The 20,684-nt window shown below is 33.2% G+C and overlaps 1 protein-coding gene across 2 annotated transcripts in view; it reads right to left on the reverse strand.

The window, feature by feature from the left end:
* Positions 1-20,684, reverse strand: part of ZNHIT6 (zinc finger HIT-type containing 6) — a 56,788-nt gene that overhangs the window by 23,120 nt on the left and 12,984 nt on the right. Inside the window, exons 6-8 of one of the 2 annotated variants that reach the window (XM_039838731.1) lie at positions 4,730-4,798; positions 3,244-3,324; positions 1,753-1,830 (exon numbers count right to left, since the gene is read on the reverse strand). In XM_039838731.1, coding sequence (XP_039694665.1) covers positions 1,753-1,830; positions 3,244-3,324; positions 4,730-4,798 — 228 coding nt within the window. The remainder of the gene's footprint in view (positions 1-1,752; positions 1,831-3,243; positions 3,325-4,729; positions 4,799-20,684) is intronic. The other variant, XM_039838732.1, reaches the window with a different exon arrangement.

Genomic DNA, 20,684 nt, shown 5'->3' on the forward strand with positions numbered 1-20,684 from the left:
CCACACCAGCAGTCTTTAACAAGGGGTTGGCAAATGCTCAGAATGGTGCTGAAGTGTTAGATTGTTGGACATGTCATGAAGTTGTCAAGAGAAGCCTTGGAGAGGGTATGTTAGTTCCATGGCCTAGAGAAGTTGGGATGATACAACTATCCAAAACAGATCCACTTTTCATAAAGACTCTCAGATGTGTTCTCTTAGCAGGCTTATGAGACTAAGCCATAGTATACGCATCAAGTATGCACCACAGTATGAAATGTGGACTAACTAGATAAAATATTTACATGAACTAACTAGATAAAATATGGTGCATATTTAGAAAGGAACTGAATTTGGAAGAGGGAAGAATGAATTATTGATTGATCAGAGGTAAATACAAGGGAGCAATGCAAATTGTTTTGTTTAAACACGAGTTATATGGAATTCACTTTAGGACTTTGCTAAACAAAACACAAAAAAGGGCACCTTTTACATCGGTATTTCTCATTAATTACCTAAATGACTGCCAATTTCAGAAATCACTGAATTTGGGTAATATGGATGTTATTACTCTGGATAACTATCTTTGCAGAAACCACAGAACTTAGTATCCTTCTCTTATTTGGGACCCCAAATCTATTGGGGCAAAGAATGGAGTTAAAGTATGAACTACATGTAAGTACACTGAATTAATAAGTCTAGGAAAAGGACTACGTGACCGAAAACTCAAAATTTTCATCAATGAACTATGATAATAATATAAATCTGAGAATATTTGAGATATGTTGGTAAGAAAAGTGATCAATATTTGCTGTTTAGATTCATTCTTAGCTATGAATGTCTTGCAATCTTATGTGTAGACCTTCTGTAAGAATCCATTTATCTGTAGTAGTAGCAATAATAATAGTCATGGTAGGAATAATAAAAGCATGTGCTAAATGAATTATCTTAATTTCTCATGACAATCATAATTATTATTACCATCCCCATGTTGGACATGAGAAAACTACGGCAAGTGAGGTTTTGTAATTTACTCAAGTTAACATAATTGGGAGCAGGGTTCAATCCTAGCTCTGCTTTCAGTTTGGACTAAGCCATACTAGCAAATCAAATTACAGACAAGGCCAATCAGAATTAGTCTGAATAAGATATAGTAGTTTTGTTAATTAAACAATGAAAACAGGGGACGAGAATTACAGGTCTTAAAAGATCAGTGTTTTGTAATTCAGTAGGCTGACATAACTGGCACTTAAGCAAACTTCGCAGGGACTCTCAGAAATCGTTTATGTTGTCTTTTCATCATTCCATTATAAGGAACAGAGTCTGGTGATTTAAGAATTTTCTCAAATCAAACTGTTAGAACCTGTCTCCCTTCACATTTCTATACAGTATTCTTTCCACTGCAATATACTCAGTGATCAGTTGGTGACATGAATTTTTGCATTTCTAAAAGCAACAAGTTGAACACTGGAATTCTGGAACAACTGGAACTCTGTTGCAGAGAATATTTCTTGAAATAAGTTAAAATGCAACTTAGAAAGCTCTTAGTTGCACATGTTATTATTTTAAAATATTCTAACTAGGTGATTTTTCAACAGAAAATATTCTATGTGTGATTATTTAAAAATTTTAATATGAAAGTCATTTTTAAAAGCCTCGGCTTTGTTAATAGCCAGATAATTAGTGAAATAACTAGCTACTTAAGCTAATCGAGCCACTTAATTATATTGCAGAATTTAAAAATATTTAAAGAAATGGGGAGGGAAGCAATTTTACCTTACTAAATTTTGTTGCATATATTCGACCTTCATTAAAACCTGGACCCCTGTCTGAGAACGAATGTAGGCTTTCAACCTGAAATAAAAATGTTACATTGAAAGAAGCAAAATTGATTTTTAATATATTTCAAAATAGTGTCTATGGAAGACTAAGCATTTATGAGTAGCTAATAATACTTAAAATTCATCTATATAAGCATAGAAAAAGGGTTAAAGATATTTTCTAACCAAGGATCTGAATTTTAAAAAATTACCTTCCTTCTCTCTGTGTAATTAAGTTAAATTAAGAAACACTCATTTCAGTAATCTTGCAATTTAATTTTTTTAATGTATCTAATTTAGTGACAGTCATTTTGTTTTATTACCAAATATATAACCAATGATAACTGGCTTATCAGTAATTAGGAAGAAAGACATTTGTCTATTATGCCTGGCCCAAGACATTGTTTGATATGTGACATTAATCTGATTTGGTCTGGGTGCTACCTTTTATCAAAAGTAGATGATGAGATTTAACTAGAATTGGATCAGACACTTTAGAATCCACTCGGCGTAAATTGTAAATATCAGGTTACTCTGGAACCAAACCAACCATTCATATCCCAAGCAGGTACCATCTAGTGAAAAGAAAGTCAACTGGGTTTCTGTCCAGGAACACTAATAATTCATACTCTGATAATAGTTTCCTTTTTTAAGCACTGCCTACTATGTGCTAGGTCCTACACTAAGAACTTTATATATGCGATTTTTTAAAGCTTCAAAACAACCCTATCTAGTAGATATTATTAATCTCATTTTTATGATGGAGAAAAATTAAGGCCCAGAAGTAACTTGCTCCTGATCACACAGCTAATAATGGAAAGATGTAGCTATTCTAACCTAGACATTTATTGCTGACTCCACCATGCTATGTTAATCATTTCTGTTCATGCTGTATTTCTGGATAGGAAACAGAGTATATCTTACTTAGTTTTATGGAGACTTGGCTGAAACAGGATTTCCTGTCTTTAACAGTTACTCTGAAACTCCTCATTTTCAGTTTTTGCTTCAACTTGAAAGGCATTTTAGTTTAAGGGTTAAAAGTGCAGAGGCTGACTTCAGACTGCCTGGGTTTAAATCCTAGCTTCCCTGATTATCAGCTCTATGAAGTCACTTAATCATTTTAAGGCTCAGTTTCCCCATCTGTAAAATGGGTATAATGGCAGTAATTTACCTCAATGTGAGGATTAAATGAATACATTTATTAGTATCTAATTCAGAGACAGTCTGGAACACAATAAAGGGTAAGTGCTAACTATGATTATTGCTATCCAAAAGCATCGTCTCCAACTGACAAAGCCTTCAGTAAAAACAAAGGAAATGGGACAGAAAGTAAATGGCACTGACACATAACATTCCAATAAAGTCATGACTTTACATAATAAATATGCACATAGCAAATACAACATTTTTAATAATTTTAGAAAGTTACAATTTTAAAAAAACATACCTTTGACGAATTACAGGATCAGACTTCTCAGGATCAATGTAAGCTCTTAGGATTTCATTAATAGTTTTATCATCTGGCACTCTTCCCAACAAAGGAAAAATGAAAATAAAACATATTATCATTTATAATTTTCTACTAGAGGTATTAACTTAGAATTACTAAATATTGTGGCTTTTTTTTTAGCCGAATACAGACCATGTTTTTATTTTACTTTTGGCAATATATAATGTCCTGTTAAGCAAAAATTACTTAGAAAAATAGCTCAAAAAGACTTCTTGGAGACACTTAAAGTCTTAAAAAATAGTATTTTGAGACGCTCCCTATAAATTAATTATAAAAGTATGAAAAAAAAGTATGATGCCTCTTTCAACGCACACCTGTGCTCAAAGATGAAAAGAAATGTCAGGATGAAATATATTTGAAAGCTGCAGAAATAAAAAATATGAAAAAAAGGTTTCAGATTATGCTAATTTCAGTGCGTGTTCAAGTTTACTCATTCTAAATCATAAAACCAGGTTACAAATTTGATACTACTGAGACGAAGCATGGTAAGTTTTCTGATTTTCCTATATGTATGCACATTGTTTTTTAAACTATAAAGCTGAGAAACAAAATTAAGACACTGTTTTGAACTAGTAACTTACCTCAGTCATTTATACATATTCATATACACTATTGTGTAATACAGTCCTATCTGTAAAATTTAAGTCCTTCTCCTGTCTTTAATCTTGTATGTACCTTCGAATAAGAAAGTTTTTCACTAAATTCCATGACAATTACAGAGGACATTTATCTATAATGTAGATATATGCTAAAAATATTACTTAAAAAGCAACTTTAAAATTTTCCTAACCCAAGGAATCAAAACACAACTATTAAAATTTTTAAATGGCATTTGAAAATGTTCATAAAAGGATAAGAAACTATTTATGCAAATTAATTCCAATTATAAGTATACCTATGTACATGCATACAATAATATATTTTCTGAGGGATGTACTATGATGTTAATAGTAGTAATCTCTGTAGAGTAAAATTGTGGATCATTTTTCACTTCCTATATAATCAGCCAGCTTAAGAAATAGACAGTTTCCAGCCTTCTTCATTCTCCCTACATCTCTCTCCTTAATGCCTGCTTCCCTTGCTGGAGTGAACACCACCACGATTTCTGTGCTAATCATTTCCCTTAGTTTTACCACTTCTGTAGGTATTTTTTTCATATTTGCGAACAGAATCAAAGTCTATGAAGTCTTCATAACTTGATTTTCTCAGTCAGCATTATTTTTAAGATTTATCCACATTGATGTGTGTAGCTTGTATGTCATTCATTTTCAGTGATGTTTAGCATTTCATAGTATCAATATACCACAACTTATCCATTCTAATATTGACATACATTTATTGAGATTACATTTAACAATTTACTTTAAATATAGAGACATAATAAAAACAATTTAATTCTTAATAGACAGTGGTGATACTTTACCTTTTCTCTACGTATACAGCTTGACTCTGCGGAAATTGCAGTTTCACATGCCAACAAAACTGCTGTTTTCTAAGAGAGGAAATAATCATGTGAGGATCAAGGTAGAAAATAAAAGTGTGAACACAAAGCAAATTTCCTAAATTTTTGTTTTCAGATAACAATTCTAAAGTATTTAGATTTTAATGTACTTTGTTTCTACCAAGAGCTATTTATTATCACTTTTCTAGGATTTTAGAGGCCAAAATTTTAAAACAATATACTTGCAAGGATTTTTAAAGACAAAAAAAAATTAAGTGAAGCAGTTCATAATTCCAAGGATTTCACGTTCCTGAATTAGAAGGAAATTTCTCAGGGGGCTTTTGATATCAGTGTGCTACTACTTGAAGTTTACAAATAAATTTCCTCATGACTAAAAACAATAAGCTGATGTCTTTTCCTGATTAGTCTGGAAATTAGGTGAATGAAGTATTGTCTGGTTGAGACCAGCTGGCTGCATATACACTTCTGAGCCATGAGTACGTGCATTCAGTAGCAAAACAGTAGACAACACGTTGGTTGCTAAGCAGAGTGCACTCTAAACTAGAGTCCCTGTGCTTTCAGGTCTAAATTTTGGTTTGGTACAGGACCAACAGCAGTAGTAATTCACTAAACGTCTGTTTTTAGAAAAATGACTGTATGTTTTCTATTTAACATGTCTAAATTTGGTGACACTATATACCATTACTTTAAAAAAATATTTAATGCTCAAAATATTGAATCATTACATAAATTTAAATGTCTTTACTACATGATAGTTTTACACATTTTTTCCTTACTTAAAAGAAATTTCTAACAATCTACTGGCAAGTTAATAGCCAATAGCATACTCATACAAATCTATGCCTTAGCAAACATGCTCCCCCGCCAAACGTCTATATAATTAAATTTTCAGTTAACACAATTAAGTATCTCCCACCAAACATCTATATAATTAAATTTTTATCAGAACACAATGACCATAAAATCAAGTGAAAATTCTTCTATTAGGGTAAGTTATCACAGATCTGGTTAAGGATGTTTTCTTTAATAACAAAACAGTTTTTGGCAGTAACTAGAGAAAAATATGCTTGATTATGCTTAGGTTGATAGTGCCACTTATACAAGAAACAATCGTTTTAAGTTTCATACTTTTTTATAGGATAAAGTTGTATAGCACCCTTCACTAATTTTTAAATGAGATGTCTAAAATCCCAGAAAAAAAAACTTAAAAATCTGAATGTAAATACAACAGTTACTGGTTTTAAATAAATAATTCTTCCAAAAGAAAATACCTTGCAATGTTTGTTACCTGTGAAACAGGCACAGCACAATATCACCATTGACAGGCTGAGAGACACTACATTCTTCTCTTAGTAAGAAATAAGCTGATTTTTAAATCTTAATGCATAACATTGTTTCTTTCTAAATATATTTATTTTTCCATGTTAAGTTACAGGGGAAAAAATTATGAACTTGTCATCTTATAGAACTGTAAATCATACTCAATCATCCCATCATTGCTTGAGTAATTTCAAGAACCATTCCCATTTCTTAACATTCAATAGACCCTAAATACCTTCAGAAAGTACTCAACATTCCAAAAACAAGAGAGAAAAGCCCTTGGAGATCATTTTATTTGCTGTAGTTAACTACTTGTGGTTATAAGGAAGTCATTCATTACTGTTTTATTATATACACATTGCTAAATTATGAGTATTTTAAAAATCTTTCTATATTTGGCTTCACTTCAAACATGAACAAATTTGAAAAGTACATTTACTTTTTAAAAATGTGATCTTGCAACATCTCAAAAACAAAAAGAGAATATAAAGACTACTCAATGTACTTACATTCAGATTTAACCAACTTGCATATTGCCATATTTATTTGAGATTTTTTTTTCTTTTAAGAAATAAAAAGTTATGGATATGGATAATGATCCTTTGTACTGATCCTTGATCCAATTCCCTTTCTATCATCAGAGGTAACTACTGTCTTGAGGTTGAGTGTGTATTCTTGCCATTCATGGTTTTATATTTTATATACACATATATACACATATCTATAAACAGTATAGTATCTTGTGTGATATTAACATTTATTTCAATGTTATCATATTCTAAAAATCCTGTGCTTTGCTTTCTTTATTTAAGTTATGCTTTAGAGATTTATTTATGATACATATAGATTAAATACATTAACTTTAATTGTTGCACAGTACTCCACTGTGTGAAGAATGCCAAATCTCCATTCTCTATTGATAGACATATGACTACTTCAATTTTTTACCATTTGTTCTTCCATATTAAATCACAGAAAAAAATAAATAAATAAAAGAATATCCCCAGGGATGAGGCTTTCATTTACCGCTACCAGCACACAGAACTAAAAGTTAACTAAAACTAAAAACTAAAAAACTAAAGTTTTTTCATTGAAAAAAACCGCCTGTACTTTTTTAGTCTATAGTACTATAAGAGGCATTTGAGAACACTTATTCAGAGTAAAATATTTAAGTGAACAAGTAGAGAGAATGAAGGATATTATATAAAGAATTCCTAAAATGAGAAAGTTAACTATCTCTAAAGTAGTTTCCAATTCTTTGGTGTTCCTGAAACTGATGTACCCCTGACATGGACAAATAAATCTCCTCCTAAGTCTCAAAGAATTAAGTTTATTTCCCATTTTTCATAATTATGTACTATACTGATACATGTCTCACTTAAAATAATACATATAACCAAAGTGCCCAAAACATTACTTGCGAGGGGAACTGTAATTAATTATGTATATATTTTTCATTTATATTTATGTTTTTAAAAAAACACACTTCTGTAAGGAAAAAAATAAAAGTAATGCTTCAGTGAGTATCTTTATGTATATATATAACTTTCTGTATTTTGGATTATTTACTAAAGATAGATTCCAAGTAGAATCATTAGGATAGAGCAGTGTTCACATTTTGGACCAGATAATTATTATGGAGGTGAGCGTGGAGACACTGCCCTGTGTATTTTAAGATGTTTAGCAGCATCCCAGGTCTTTACTCACGAGATGCCACTAGCAACATCCACTCCCTCAGTTGTGACACCTAGATATTTTCAGATATTGCAAATGTCCTCTGGGAGGCAAAATCACCACTGTCTGAAAGCCATTGGAATAGAACTTTAAACACTTACTATTACTCTTAATGCATTAGGACTACTCTTCTTAAATTCAGCAAAATGCTTAACGCTATAATAATGTCAATGTGTCCTTGCCATATTTATCAACATTCATAAGAATGGAAATACTGTACCAAGAATATTCTAGTAACTTAGGCACCCCAAGGCACTACATGATAAGAGTTTGATAATAGACTGGTGAAGTAATTAATGGTGGCAATTATTAAACTTAATGTTCCCTCTGGACAACCTGATAAAGTAACAGAAATATGGATCTCTTCTGAGTCTCATGAAACTGAAGTAACTATTCATGCATAGCAAAGCTTTTGCTCCTCCTCCCCAAATATCAACACACATGCACACACTCATGCATTCTCAATGGGGGAGCATCACCCCAAAAGCGGTGAAAACCAGTTCTTAAGAGGGTAAAAATAATCTTAGCTATTATAACGGTTTATGGCCCTCCAAAGGGCCACTGTACATAAACAGATATATAGTATATCTGTGGTATCAAAATATCATGAGGGCAATTAGAGAAAAAAATGTCTAAAAGAGCCCTTTGTGAGACGATAATGAAAAGGCTGAGAAACACTTAGACTATACATGTAGTAAATGAGGAAAATAAATATTGTTTTATATGTACTTGGTTTCAGTGAGTTAATATAGGGAACTTATTTAACAACTCTTGCTTGCTAGAAACTATTAAGGATCATTTTATCCCATATTTTCAAGAAAGTGATATGCGGATGAAGAAACGAATCTGGGGCTAAGTTCTATACCCATATGGTCAATTATTCTTCTGATTTCATGACTTAAAACTGCCAATTTTCACCTCTGGAGAGCTACCATACTTCTAAGGAAGGAGATACAAATCAAAAGTCATCAGATTCTTTTAAATGGCACTGCTCTATTGATACGATAAGATGTTCAAGCCAATTTATAACCAGAGTAATGTAAATAGAAATGAAATATTTTCACCTACCAGATTTACAAAGATGCTGTTAAAATTATAAATCTTAGGGAAGTGTGATAAAATGGACACTCTCCATTACTGTCAGGAGTATGAACTGATGCACGTTTCTGACAGTTCAATTTCATAAAAGCTATAAATAGAAAGTTATACTGAAAAATAGTATACTTTTGCCTTAACAGTTTTATTCTCAGGAATTTATCCCAAGGAAATAACTGGGCAAGTAATGACACATGTACAAAATGTCCACTGTACTACTTCCTATAACAAAAAAATAAATAAATCTAAATGTATACTGATTAAATAAATCAGGTAGATCTACATACTGAGACGATGAGGCAGGACTAAGGTAGAAACACGAGTATGTTAAATAATGGCATTTATATTTAAAAATATACATATTCATACATGTATTTATAAGTATAAAGATGTGCCCCCAACTTTTAACTATGGCTATTTCTTAACATAATAAAAGGACTTAATTCTTACTTCATATGTCTGTATTTAATAACATTTTGACATGATTTGCTATTTTTCATAATCAGTAAAGTCAAAGATGTTTTCATGGGGAAGTGCAGAATAGTAATCATAGAAAAGACAGAAATAATTCTAAATTCTTTTTAAACTTAAAAATATTTCATTATTCCAAGTTTTAAGATGTTTCCTTTTTATCACAGAAATTATTACCAAACTAGAACTAGTGTTACTTATCTAACTAATCATTTTGACAGCTTCAAAGCTATTTTCCTCAAAAAAATATGCTACAATTAAGAGTTACAAATGGAGGCTGAATTCTGAGAAGATTTCCAATACAAAGTTGAAATGAGTTAAAATATTTTTATTCTTAAATCCTACTCTTTTTAACAATTTATTACTTAATGTGATCTCTGTGCCTCAGGTTTCTCACAGTTAAATAGGGATGCCAACAGTATTTATATCATAGGATTAAATAAGTAAATATATGTCAAGAGCTCAAAACACAGCAACCAAAAATGTTAGTTACTGCTATTATTACCATTGTTATAATTCTATATTCAATCCAATGTCCTGAATTAATGAGGCTTGGAACAGGATACTGACAGGGCCTTAAATGAGAATATTTCACCATGAATTCAAAATCAAATTCTACTTAACACTGAATTTAGTGTTTAGTGGCTAATGGTAAAACTGGATATGTTGATTAATACCAAAATGTAAAAGACTCTGAATGTTCTGCTAAACGGTATGGATTTTATTCTGTAGCTAATGCACCAACAAACATTTACAAAGAAGAGTGAATGAAATGAGGCCTTACAGAGAGACTCAATGTCCTACCACTTAACTCTCCTAATAAGTGTTTCCCCTAGTATATTCAGGATATTAACTTTTCAGTCCTTGTTTGCAGTTATTAAGGGAAGGATTTTCCACTACTTTTGAGAAAGCACAATGACATATTATGTCAGTTCAAGAATGCCTGAAATTTTTACTTCTATTTTTTAAATACTGGTGACTCCATGAAGTAAATAAGCTAAAGCTAGACTATCTACATGTCTGATTTCTAGAATAGTATACCACTAATTAAATTAGAAAAGTTTCCAGGTTATAAAAATTATCAGTAGATCCTTTTACCAGAGAACATTAGCAAGTAGCAACAGTAATAACAACAGTTTATTACGTGTTTTTATATGTCAGGCATTGTTTTAAATACATTTATTAATTCATTTAATTCTTGTAACTCTATGACACAAAATGCCATTATTTCATTTTAAAGATGAGAACACCAAGGTAGAGAGAAGAAAGTCACTCCTCCAAGGTCATTATTCAGCTAGAAAGTGGCAGACCTGGGCTTTGAATCTATGTAGTACAGTAACTCTAAAGACTATGTTCTAATCTACTATATTATTTTTAACTTTCCAGAATTGAAAATTCAATAACGAGCCATGTATTTTTCTTTATTATTAGTTCAAAAGTATCTCAATTATATTTTTTTAAATATTTGCATCCATATTTGAAATGCTTTTTAAGAGTTATAGTGAACATTTTCAAGCCTACTTGGCTGTCCCGTACCAATACCCTTCTTCCTAATCCATCACCATACTTTGATAAATTGACCCCATCCCTATTTCCAGGGGTATGTACTTACTGGTTAGCTTAAGAAAATCACTATTGTATATTCTCCTGAACACAATGGCTCAGGATTGGGTAGATGGCTTTAGTTAGTCCAATCATGGTGAATTTCAGGTTTTCTATCCAGTATCGCTGGGAGAGAAGCACTCCTGGATATTTACTATAAACCATAATTTTACCATGAGCAACTTATGGCCATGAGGATTGAGCTGACACCAGAGAGGATATAATGGAGAATCAGCAATAAACTGGGTCTTTGATGATAAAATTGAGTCACCATATCTATTAACTCTGAAGTCTATTCTGCCTCTGGACATTCAATTACGATACCAATAATACATCCTTTTAACAGCTCAAAGCAGTTTGAATTGGGTATTTTACTTCATGCAACATAAAGCATCCTAATTGATAAAAATTTTCTTCTTTCTAGGTTTCACTTTTCATTTCTAAGCAATATAAAAGATAATCTGTGAATTATCAACTGTTATGAAATATGGAAGCAGCAAATAATACCTGAAGGAATTTCAGGAAAAAAAAACTGGTTTCTTCCACATTTGGTTATAAAACCTTATTTTAATTTAAAGCAGAAAGAAATCTACCAAATTTTGAAATCTTCCAAGGAAAAAGCAAATGTACAAAATAATCTATATAATCCTTCACTCACAGCATTTTATCTTTTAAAATGTATTTCTAGATCAACATTTAAAGTCTGAAAAATAAAAGAAGCTATTCCTCATAAGAATAATCCATCTATTTTATTAGGGTTGGTATCATAATAAGTGTTTCTGGGAGAGTGAATATAAAGGATCTGTGTAGTTACTTAGCATGGATTAAAATTACTGTAATTGGGGAGAATGAAAACCAAAATTTTATGTCTCACATCATTATGAAAATACTTTGTAAAGTTCCAGTTATATATTATATTTTGCTCTTTTAAAAATTAGTTTCAAAACCACATGATAATAATAGGAAATATGTTAAGTATGTGGTATTGGCTTTAGTAGACAGTATATTAAAAACATGGATGTAAAAGAGGAAGATTGAAATGAAAAAGTATATTTGCTTCAAATAATTGATAAATAGCTTAGTAAAGCAGTTATCAATTGGAAGTGGTATTAACCTGGGAGGTGGGGGCATTTGAAAATGGGCAGTTTTGATTGTTCTCAAAATGGGGAACACTTTAGGCATTTCGCTGGTAGGGACCAGAACTGCTAACCTTCCTATAATGCTTGGGAAAGTCCCATACAACAAAATTGTCTTGTTCAAAATGCCAATAGAGCCCCTGCTAAGAAACACCAGAATGCAAAAAGGAGAGCAGATATGTGCATACCCAAAACTGAATACCAGCACTAAATTCTGGCATCTGTTTCACATTACCTGCAGAGAAAATATGTACTATAGGAATTCTGAAAGGAGAAATAATGGAGAAGATGAGCTATCATGTGTACTTTCACTGATGGCTAGGAAGTATGGAAGGGGAAGATGTTTTAGGATTAAGAATAGTGACCTGCCTGCGTACATTTAGTTGAATACATTAGGAAATTAATTGGGGACAGATTATGAAGATCCATATTTACTACAGATCCCTCATAGAAACAGGAACATTTTCTGCTCAAAGTATGACTCTATCTAAATTCCCTTGCGTGGCATATAGGTCCTGCAAGGTCCAGCCCCAGTGGGGCTCTCTCCAGCCTCATCCCCTACCATTTAACAACTGACACCCTAGTTTCTAGACACACTAAACTACTTTCCCTGTCTTAAATTTGCTACTCTATCCTTTTGCATCTGATGTTCTCACTATAACCCATCTTTCTCTTCTGTTTGGATAAGAACCTAGACTTGAAAACTACTCCTTGTCCTTTAAAAATCTGCTTGAATTCTATCTTCTCTGCAAGGTCTTTCCAGTCCCCAGTTCTCAGTGAAGAACACTTCCCCAAGGCTGGGGCACTGAGCCCACCTCTGTGCTCCCATAACACTCCATGAGTACTCCATCAGAGCATAACCTACAAAAGGTGTAAGAGTTAGCTGACTTAACTTGTCTTCCCACTGACTGAACTACTTAAAAAAAAGGACAGTGACTTATTAGCACACGGATCCGTGGTTTGAAAGGTAGAAGTAAACAGCAGAATCATCTGGTGCTTTCCTTTTTTAAATTAAAGACAATTTTTTAGAGCACTTTAAGGTTCACAGCAAAATCAACAGGAAGGTACAGAGATTTCCCACATACCCTCTGATCCCACACATGCATAGCCTCATCTAGTGATTTTAAAAAATAAAGATGCCTAAGCCCTGCTCTAGGCTCAGTGAATTAGCAATTCTGTTGGTCAGCCCATACATTTGCATTTTGAAATTGTTCCAGTTAATTCTGATGTGTTCTCTAAAGTGAAAACTGCATACTACACAAAACTGGCACTAGTACTGTCCTCATTTTACAAATAAAGCAATGGGTATAAAGGGGTAGGTAACTTGTCAAGAAAACTCCCTTACGCATAAAGATTAAATTGTCATGTTTAACACAAAATAAATATTCAAGAATTATTAACTACATTATTATTCCTCCTTTAAAAAGCAAATTCACAGAGGAAGACTTACATTATTTTGCTTAATGAGAAATACTTGAAACATTATATTTCCCACTGCCTGAAAGGTAGCAGTTTCAAATGGGGAAGGGTGATAAGAAAAAGGAGTTGACTTCAGGCCATGGAATGGGGTATAATACTTGAGAGCTTCAGACACTCCAAGGCCAGGAGATGAGATGACAAATTTCATCTATTGGCAACTCTGCCTATGGCCTGTGAAGGTACCTCTGCACTAATGACTCCTACGGGACAGAATTTTGAGCAGGTGACCATTATTGTAAAAACACATTTTAGAAAGATTTATCTGGCAGCAGTGTATAAGTGACTGAGGTGAGGAGACACTGAAGGTAGGGAAAGCACTTAGAAGTTCCCCATTAGTCCAGGGTGAGTCAAGATGGCCCTGCAGGGGAAAATATAGCTGATAAATGCTGCAGTGAAGAAAAGGGAAAAGGACATATTATTCTAGAGGCATATCATGAAGGAACAGACTTGGTTGTCTAGGGTAAGACTTCCCTAAGTGAACCAGTTTGGGGGCCCCAAGAAGATCAACAGAGTTTGGTTTTCCATTTTCATGAACGCTGGCTAACTGCTGTTGTGGAAAGGTACACCCTCTGTGAAGCTACAGGCACTTCCTTACCTCTGTCTACAAGACCCAGTAAGGAAATGCCGGACTGGGGAACCATTAGGTTTTTATTCTTTCAAACTGTGTTTTAAGTCCCTACTGTTGCTCTGAAATTATTACATCAAACTATATCAAAGCTGTTATAGCAGAGAAACCGGAGAGCTAAACATTTTCAATTAGTTAATAAGTTGTACTGAGCACCTATTATGTAATCCCCCAAAGATCACCGCAAAATCCAGTTGTTCCCCTCATAACCACAACTGCTAAACCCATCATTTCATTTTCCTTTGCTCTCTTTTCTAAACTCAGTTTGCAGCTGAGTAACAAACCGTCATATAAGACACCGTGCATAAAAAATAAAGTGCTTTAAGAAGTGTATCACCACATAATTGTTTCAGGAAAAAAGTGCTACTGACATTATGCAGAGCTGGGTGAGTAAATCATTGCAATATAATTAGAACGCTGTAATTTCATCCAAAGGACAAAAAGTAATTTTTGAATCCGTAAAAGATTATTTCTTTACAAGAGAGACATCTAGTGGCTAGCTTCTAAATCAGAACTGGAGCTCAAATATTAATTCACACTTTTGTTTAATAATGGGCACACTTCTACTATCTTAATAACTTTGTCTAAGAGAGACCCATGGCCAGAGAGCTAAAGAACCGTGGGACAAAAAGAAGTTTAAAACTCAGTTCTAAGCTGATAGCAGTAAAAGAATGGTAAGAAGGATTGGGTGGCTTAGAACTGAGGGCTGAGGTCAGGTGGAGACAGAGTGGGGGGAGAAGATCAAATATTGGGCCCATTTCTGGGGAATGGGTGGTCAGCTCTCACCTAAGAGTCCAAGCCTGGAGAGAAGCTAAAGATATTATTGGGGAGGAGTCTCAGTCCAATTCTTTTTAATCTTTTTTCCAACTGACAAATCAAAGTGCGTCCCCCACTCCACTGCCTAATCTTCAGACCCAAATAGCCAGAAAAATAAAATGAAGAACTTATGCAACCAAATGACACATGTTACCCAAGCACAACCATACATGTTTGGTGTCCTTGGCTTCCTGCAGCAAAACACTAAAACACAATTAAGAAAGAGTGGTAGTCATGAATGAAAACATGGACTTTCATGTGATAGCATCAGAAAACTTTTCAAAGATTATATTTACAACTCAAAATGTATCACAGTCCTGCCCACATCAATCAATGTCTTTTTAAATTATTTTTAAAAATTCATTTATTCTTAAAATAAGCATTATGTGCACAGGGTCTAAAATTCAAAAAGGTACAAAAGGGTACATAATTCTCAACCCTGTCTCTAAGCATCTATATATAAAAACTTTATTTTTCACACAATGGCAGCATATAAAGAACATGGTTCTGCATCTATCTTTATTCACATAATAATACTTCTGGCAGTTCATTCCATATTAGTGCATTTAGAGCTGTTTCATTCTTTTTCCATTGTAAAGGTTTACCACAATTTATTTAGGCAGTCCACTACTGATGAATATTTAGATTCAGACTACTCTTTAGCTATTGCAAACAATGCTGTATTGAATTCCTTGCACATATTTCATTTTCCTTATGTACAGTTATATCCAGAGAAATTCCAAGTAGAATTGCAGTAACTATCATGCTTTCCTGATCCACCTCTTTCCCGCTCATGACCTTACTTACCTTAATGCTGGAGAAGGTGCTTATTTTAAGCAATTAGGGCAACATGGTAGAGAAGATAATCTGAAAACCCTTTCAATAGCATAGTAAGAAATCTCAGAGAAATAGAACAAACATACTAAGCTCATCATCAAGTATGAAAAATCTCAGGGCCAAAAGGAAGCAGGAACTGAAAACCACAGTGGAATGTTAAAAGTATGCATGCTCCAGAGGCCTTTGCCAATCTTGGTAACCAAGAGGCTGGTGTTTCAACAGTTACTGGGTGACATGAGACAAGATACTTGGGCCCACATAAACTGTAGACCTTAAACTGAGATCACTGAATAAAATCAGTGAAAGGATGAACCAGAAAAACCTGCCTATCAGCAAAGGGAGACAACAAGAAAAATTGTCAACCTCAGCTTGGGCTCTAGGGAGAGAAAAAGGCAGCTGGGGAGAAAGGTTTCAACTGAGAATGAAGCTTCCACAAATGGATCTCGGATTCAGATTATTACTAATAATATGAATAGTATGGTCTGAGAAACTTCAGACTAGGAAATTAAAGAGGGTCCTGGATTGATACCACAGAGTATCTGGCATTAGCAAATGTGTACCACCTTCTACATAAACTTGAGTGCACAATTACATTTTAGAAAAAAAAACAAGGAAACAAGAGTCATACCATAATCACGAGTCAACAAACATCAGGCAGCAGTAATAGACTTCCTAGGACTTCACATACTGTAATTATTTATACAGATAATAAATATTCAAAATTGGTGAACAAAGGAAGCTTAAAACATGAGAAAGAAATTCAATTCTATCTAAAAGACCAGATACATTCAGGAAAGAAACAGAACTTTAAAAAAACAAAAACAAACCATAATTGAAATAAACAAACAAGAAAAACAGTGCATGGGCTAAAGATCAGATTAATTAGACACAGCTGAGGAGAGAAAATGACTTGGGGGGACACAGATGAGTAAATTACCCAGAATGTAGCAAAGACAAATAAATAAGAGACCAAGATAACGCATTAGAATTTTCCAGAACTCATTCAGAAAGCACAATAAATCCCAAGGAAGATAAAAAGAAACTACATGAAGACACACATCATAGTGAAACTGCAGAACTGTAAAGACAAAATATAAAGATCTTAAAAGTAATTGAAAGAGAAAAAATAAAAAGGCTATATAAAACAATAGTATTCTCAACAGTGGAAATGAGAAGTGAGAAGACAGTGGAATAAAAAAATGAATTACTAAAATAAATGTCATCTTGAGATGTTTCATATTCAGCTAACCTATCATTCAAAACTAAGGATGAGCTATATCAGTGGTCCCCAACCTTTTTGGCACCAGGGACCAGTGCTCCTATGAGAATCTAATGCTTGATGATCTGAGGTAGAGCTGAGGCAGTGATGCTAGCGCTGGGGAGCGGCTGCAAACACAGATGAAGCCTAGCTTGCTAGCCAGCTGCTCACCTCCTACTGTGTGGCCTGGTTCCAACAGGCCACAGACCAGTACCAGTCTGCAGCCCAGGGGCTAGGGATCCCTAAGCTATATGATTCCATATATATAAAATTTTAAAACTGGCAACATCTTCGGGGGAAGAAAATTAGAACAGGTTATCTTTGGGGAGGAAAGCTAATTTGGAAAAAGCTTTCTGGGGTGGTGATAATGTACTATACATTCACAGGAACCAGGTTCTATAGATTTATACATCTGTCAAAGCTTTAAAAAAGTGCGCTTATGATTTGTACATTTCATTGCATGTAAATTGTATGTCAATAGAAAAAGTGAGCTTTATATCTTTTAGATAATTGTTTAAACTACAGCATTTTTTTTCACTGAACATATCATGCATATCATTCCATGACAGTACTTCTACATCTAATTTTGTTATTTAACGGCTGCATAGCATTCCATGGCATGAAGTTACCATCATTAATTTAACTCAGAACCATATTGATGGATACTTGAGGTTTTTGACAGCTTTTATACTACTATAAACAATGCTGCAAAAGATATACATGGACACATACCTCTCCGTGAAATGTATTAATACATTTGTGGGCTAAATTCTTCGAGTAGGCATACATAACATTTTGAGAAACAGTACCAAACTGCCTTCTAAAAATGACTACTAATTTATACTCTCAAGAACAGTGGAAGAGGAAAATGGCCTGTCTAACCCATACCTTCATTAGACTAGATATTACTAATATATGCTTAGCAGCCATATAATAGGTATGTATATATCTTTCCATGATATATGTACATATATATCTATGATCATCTGTTATCCTTTGCCCGCTTTCTTTATTAAGTTGCTAGTCTCTTTCTTGTTAATGCATAAGCTTTTTTTGTCATATATGTTAAAGATTTTTTTTATCCAGTTAGTTTTTTTACTTTATTTTGGTCGTTTTCTGTCATCCGATTTTAAAAAAATAAGTAAATTTAGCTATCTTTTTTCCTTATGGCTTTGGCTGGAATGTTTCCTCCCTTCAAGATTATGAAAATATTCCAGTATTTTTTTAATTTCATTTTAAGTTTAAGATTTTGATCCACCTGGAAGTTCTAGTAAAAGATCAAGCCTTTTTCCACCAAATGGCAAGCTGTCTCAATCACATTTGTGGACTAAGTAATTATCTGTATTAATTAGAAATGCTAACTTGATCATATAACAGAAACAGAATACCAAATATCCTTCTGTCTATTTTCTACAATTTAAGGTGACTATAGATTTCTATGTCAGCACCATAAAACTACTAGAGTTTCAAAAATTTTAATGAGTCTAGCCTCATTACTCTTCAGGTTTAACCTGGTGCTTCTACTATGTTTATTCTTCAAAATGAACTTGTCATTTTATCATGAACTCTTTCCTTCCTCTCAAAGGAAAAAAAAGAAAAAAAAAATGAAAAACCAAAATCTTATTAGTATTTTGATTAGGATCACATCAGATCTAAAGATCGTTCATTTAAGAAATAAATATTATTTCTATAGTATTGAGTTTCCCAAGAACAAGGTACTTTTTTTCATTTGTTCAAATCTTTTAAGTCATTCAGTAGACTTTAAGTTTTTGTCATATAGGTCTTTAGTATTTCTTTCAACAGTTTTTGATTAGCGTTGGGTAAAAGTGAACATAGTTATATGCCCTACGAAGAGATGAGGTAAAAAAGTTTACGTCTGGGTCACTATTTTAAAGAAGTAGTTTGGGATCTGCCCCAAAATAAGTAGGGGAGCTTCTATTGGACACATTTCCTTAACCAGCTCCTCTTTTTAACAGATGTCAAGATGTCTTGCTTTGGCTCATCTTATTCTTAATATAAGCACCCTTTAACTTTTCTTTGTTCATTAAAGCTATCCTCTATGATGTTCCTGCAAATTTACCAGTTTTCTAAACTTCATCGCTATTAAATACTACATTTTGACCTCACAGACTGGTTAGTATTACATCCCATGTTAACTATAAAATGAAAATTACAGTTCCTATTCTTAGAAAAATTCACATCACATAATTTTGTGTATGATTTTAGTAGATCCAGAGTCATAATGGTCAAAAACTCATGCCATCAAGGATGCCTGGGATAGAATAAATTATGCTTCTAAGGAATCTATTGCGTCTGCTGCTACATAACCTGCTGTTAGTTCTACAGAGGTAAGTCAGGCACAGTGACATATTAGTCACACTTCATATGGGGATATTTAAATTTTTTAAAAAAACTTTTTGATTTTGAAATCACTTCAGACTTTATAGAAAAGTTACAAAAACACGACAAAGAATTCTTCACTCAGAATGATCAAAAGTTAACATTTGAACATTTAATTCTGAACAGGCTCATTCTGAGTTTTTGACTGTATTATAGCTCAAGCTACTTAAACAAAGGATCAATTTAATATCCAGAGAGTAATAATAATAATCGTAGTACAGAACAAAATCTCATATTAAACAATTCCCAAATTCACAAACCTCTGAAACTAAGTTTTTTTAATAACTCTTTCTGCAGCAAAACCTGACTGAGCCCATTTATAGTTACTATTTACCCATTATAATGTGAATTTTTGTAGGTTTTACTGCAGAAATAGTATTTTCTGATTATGCAATGCTGCCACAGACCTATTAGTAAATGTATTCTATCCCCAAGATTTCAGATAACAAAGCATATACCTTTAATTGTCACTGTACATTATTTACTAAGTACTAGGTACTATTTTAGGTATTATTTCATTTAATCTTCTCAACAACCCAGTAAGTTTGATCTTGCCCAAGGTTAACTAATGTGTACCAAACAGTAGAGGCAATATTCAAATTCAGGTTTATCTGAGTCAAAGCCTTATCACTTTTGAAAGTTGAAAACAAGCACTGAAAATGAATCTCTTAAAAACAGAACAGAAGTGAAGATAATTCTTTGAAAAAATTCAGTATTCACTTCTTCCCTCCTTCCAACAAAAAATAACACTACAATCATCTAAAATCTTGATCATTTTTGTATGAATGGCTGAAAAAAACACAAGAATCCCAAAAAAGGTACTCCTAAGTGTCTTTTTTTCATATTCTTCCTCTGAAGTGCAGGACCTTATTTATGTTGTTACTCACATACCACCTTTTAGCAATCAAAAGTTCTGTAATCCTGATTCTGCCATGCATTAAGTTCAATAAGTATGTCTTCTGTATTCATCTAAATCAGTGGTTCTAAATAGTGATTTTGCTTCCCCTTGCAGCCCCCACCCCAAAGGATATCTGGCAATGTCTGGAGATATTTTTTGTTGTCACAACAGAGGGATATGTGTATATGCATGTGTGTGTGTCTGTGATACCAACATCTAATGGGTATTGGCCAGGGATGCTGCTG

Source organism: Pteropus medius, unplaced genomic scaffold (assembly GCF_902729225.1).
Source record: "Pteropus medius unplaced genomic scaffold, Ma_sr-lr_union100, whole genome shotgun sequence".
Classification (NCBI taxonomy): domain Eukaryota; kingdom Metazoa; phylum Chordata; class Mammalia; order Chiroptera; family Pteropodidae; genus Pteropus; species Pteropus medius.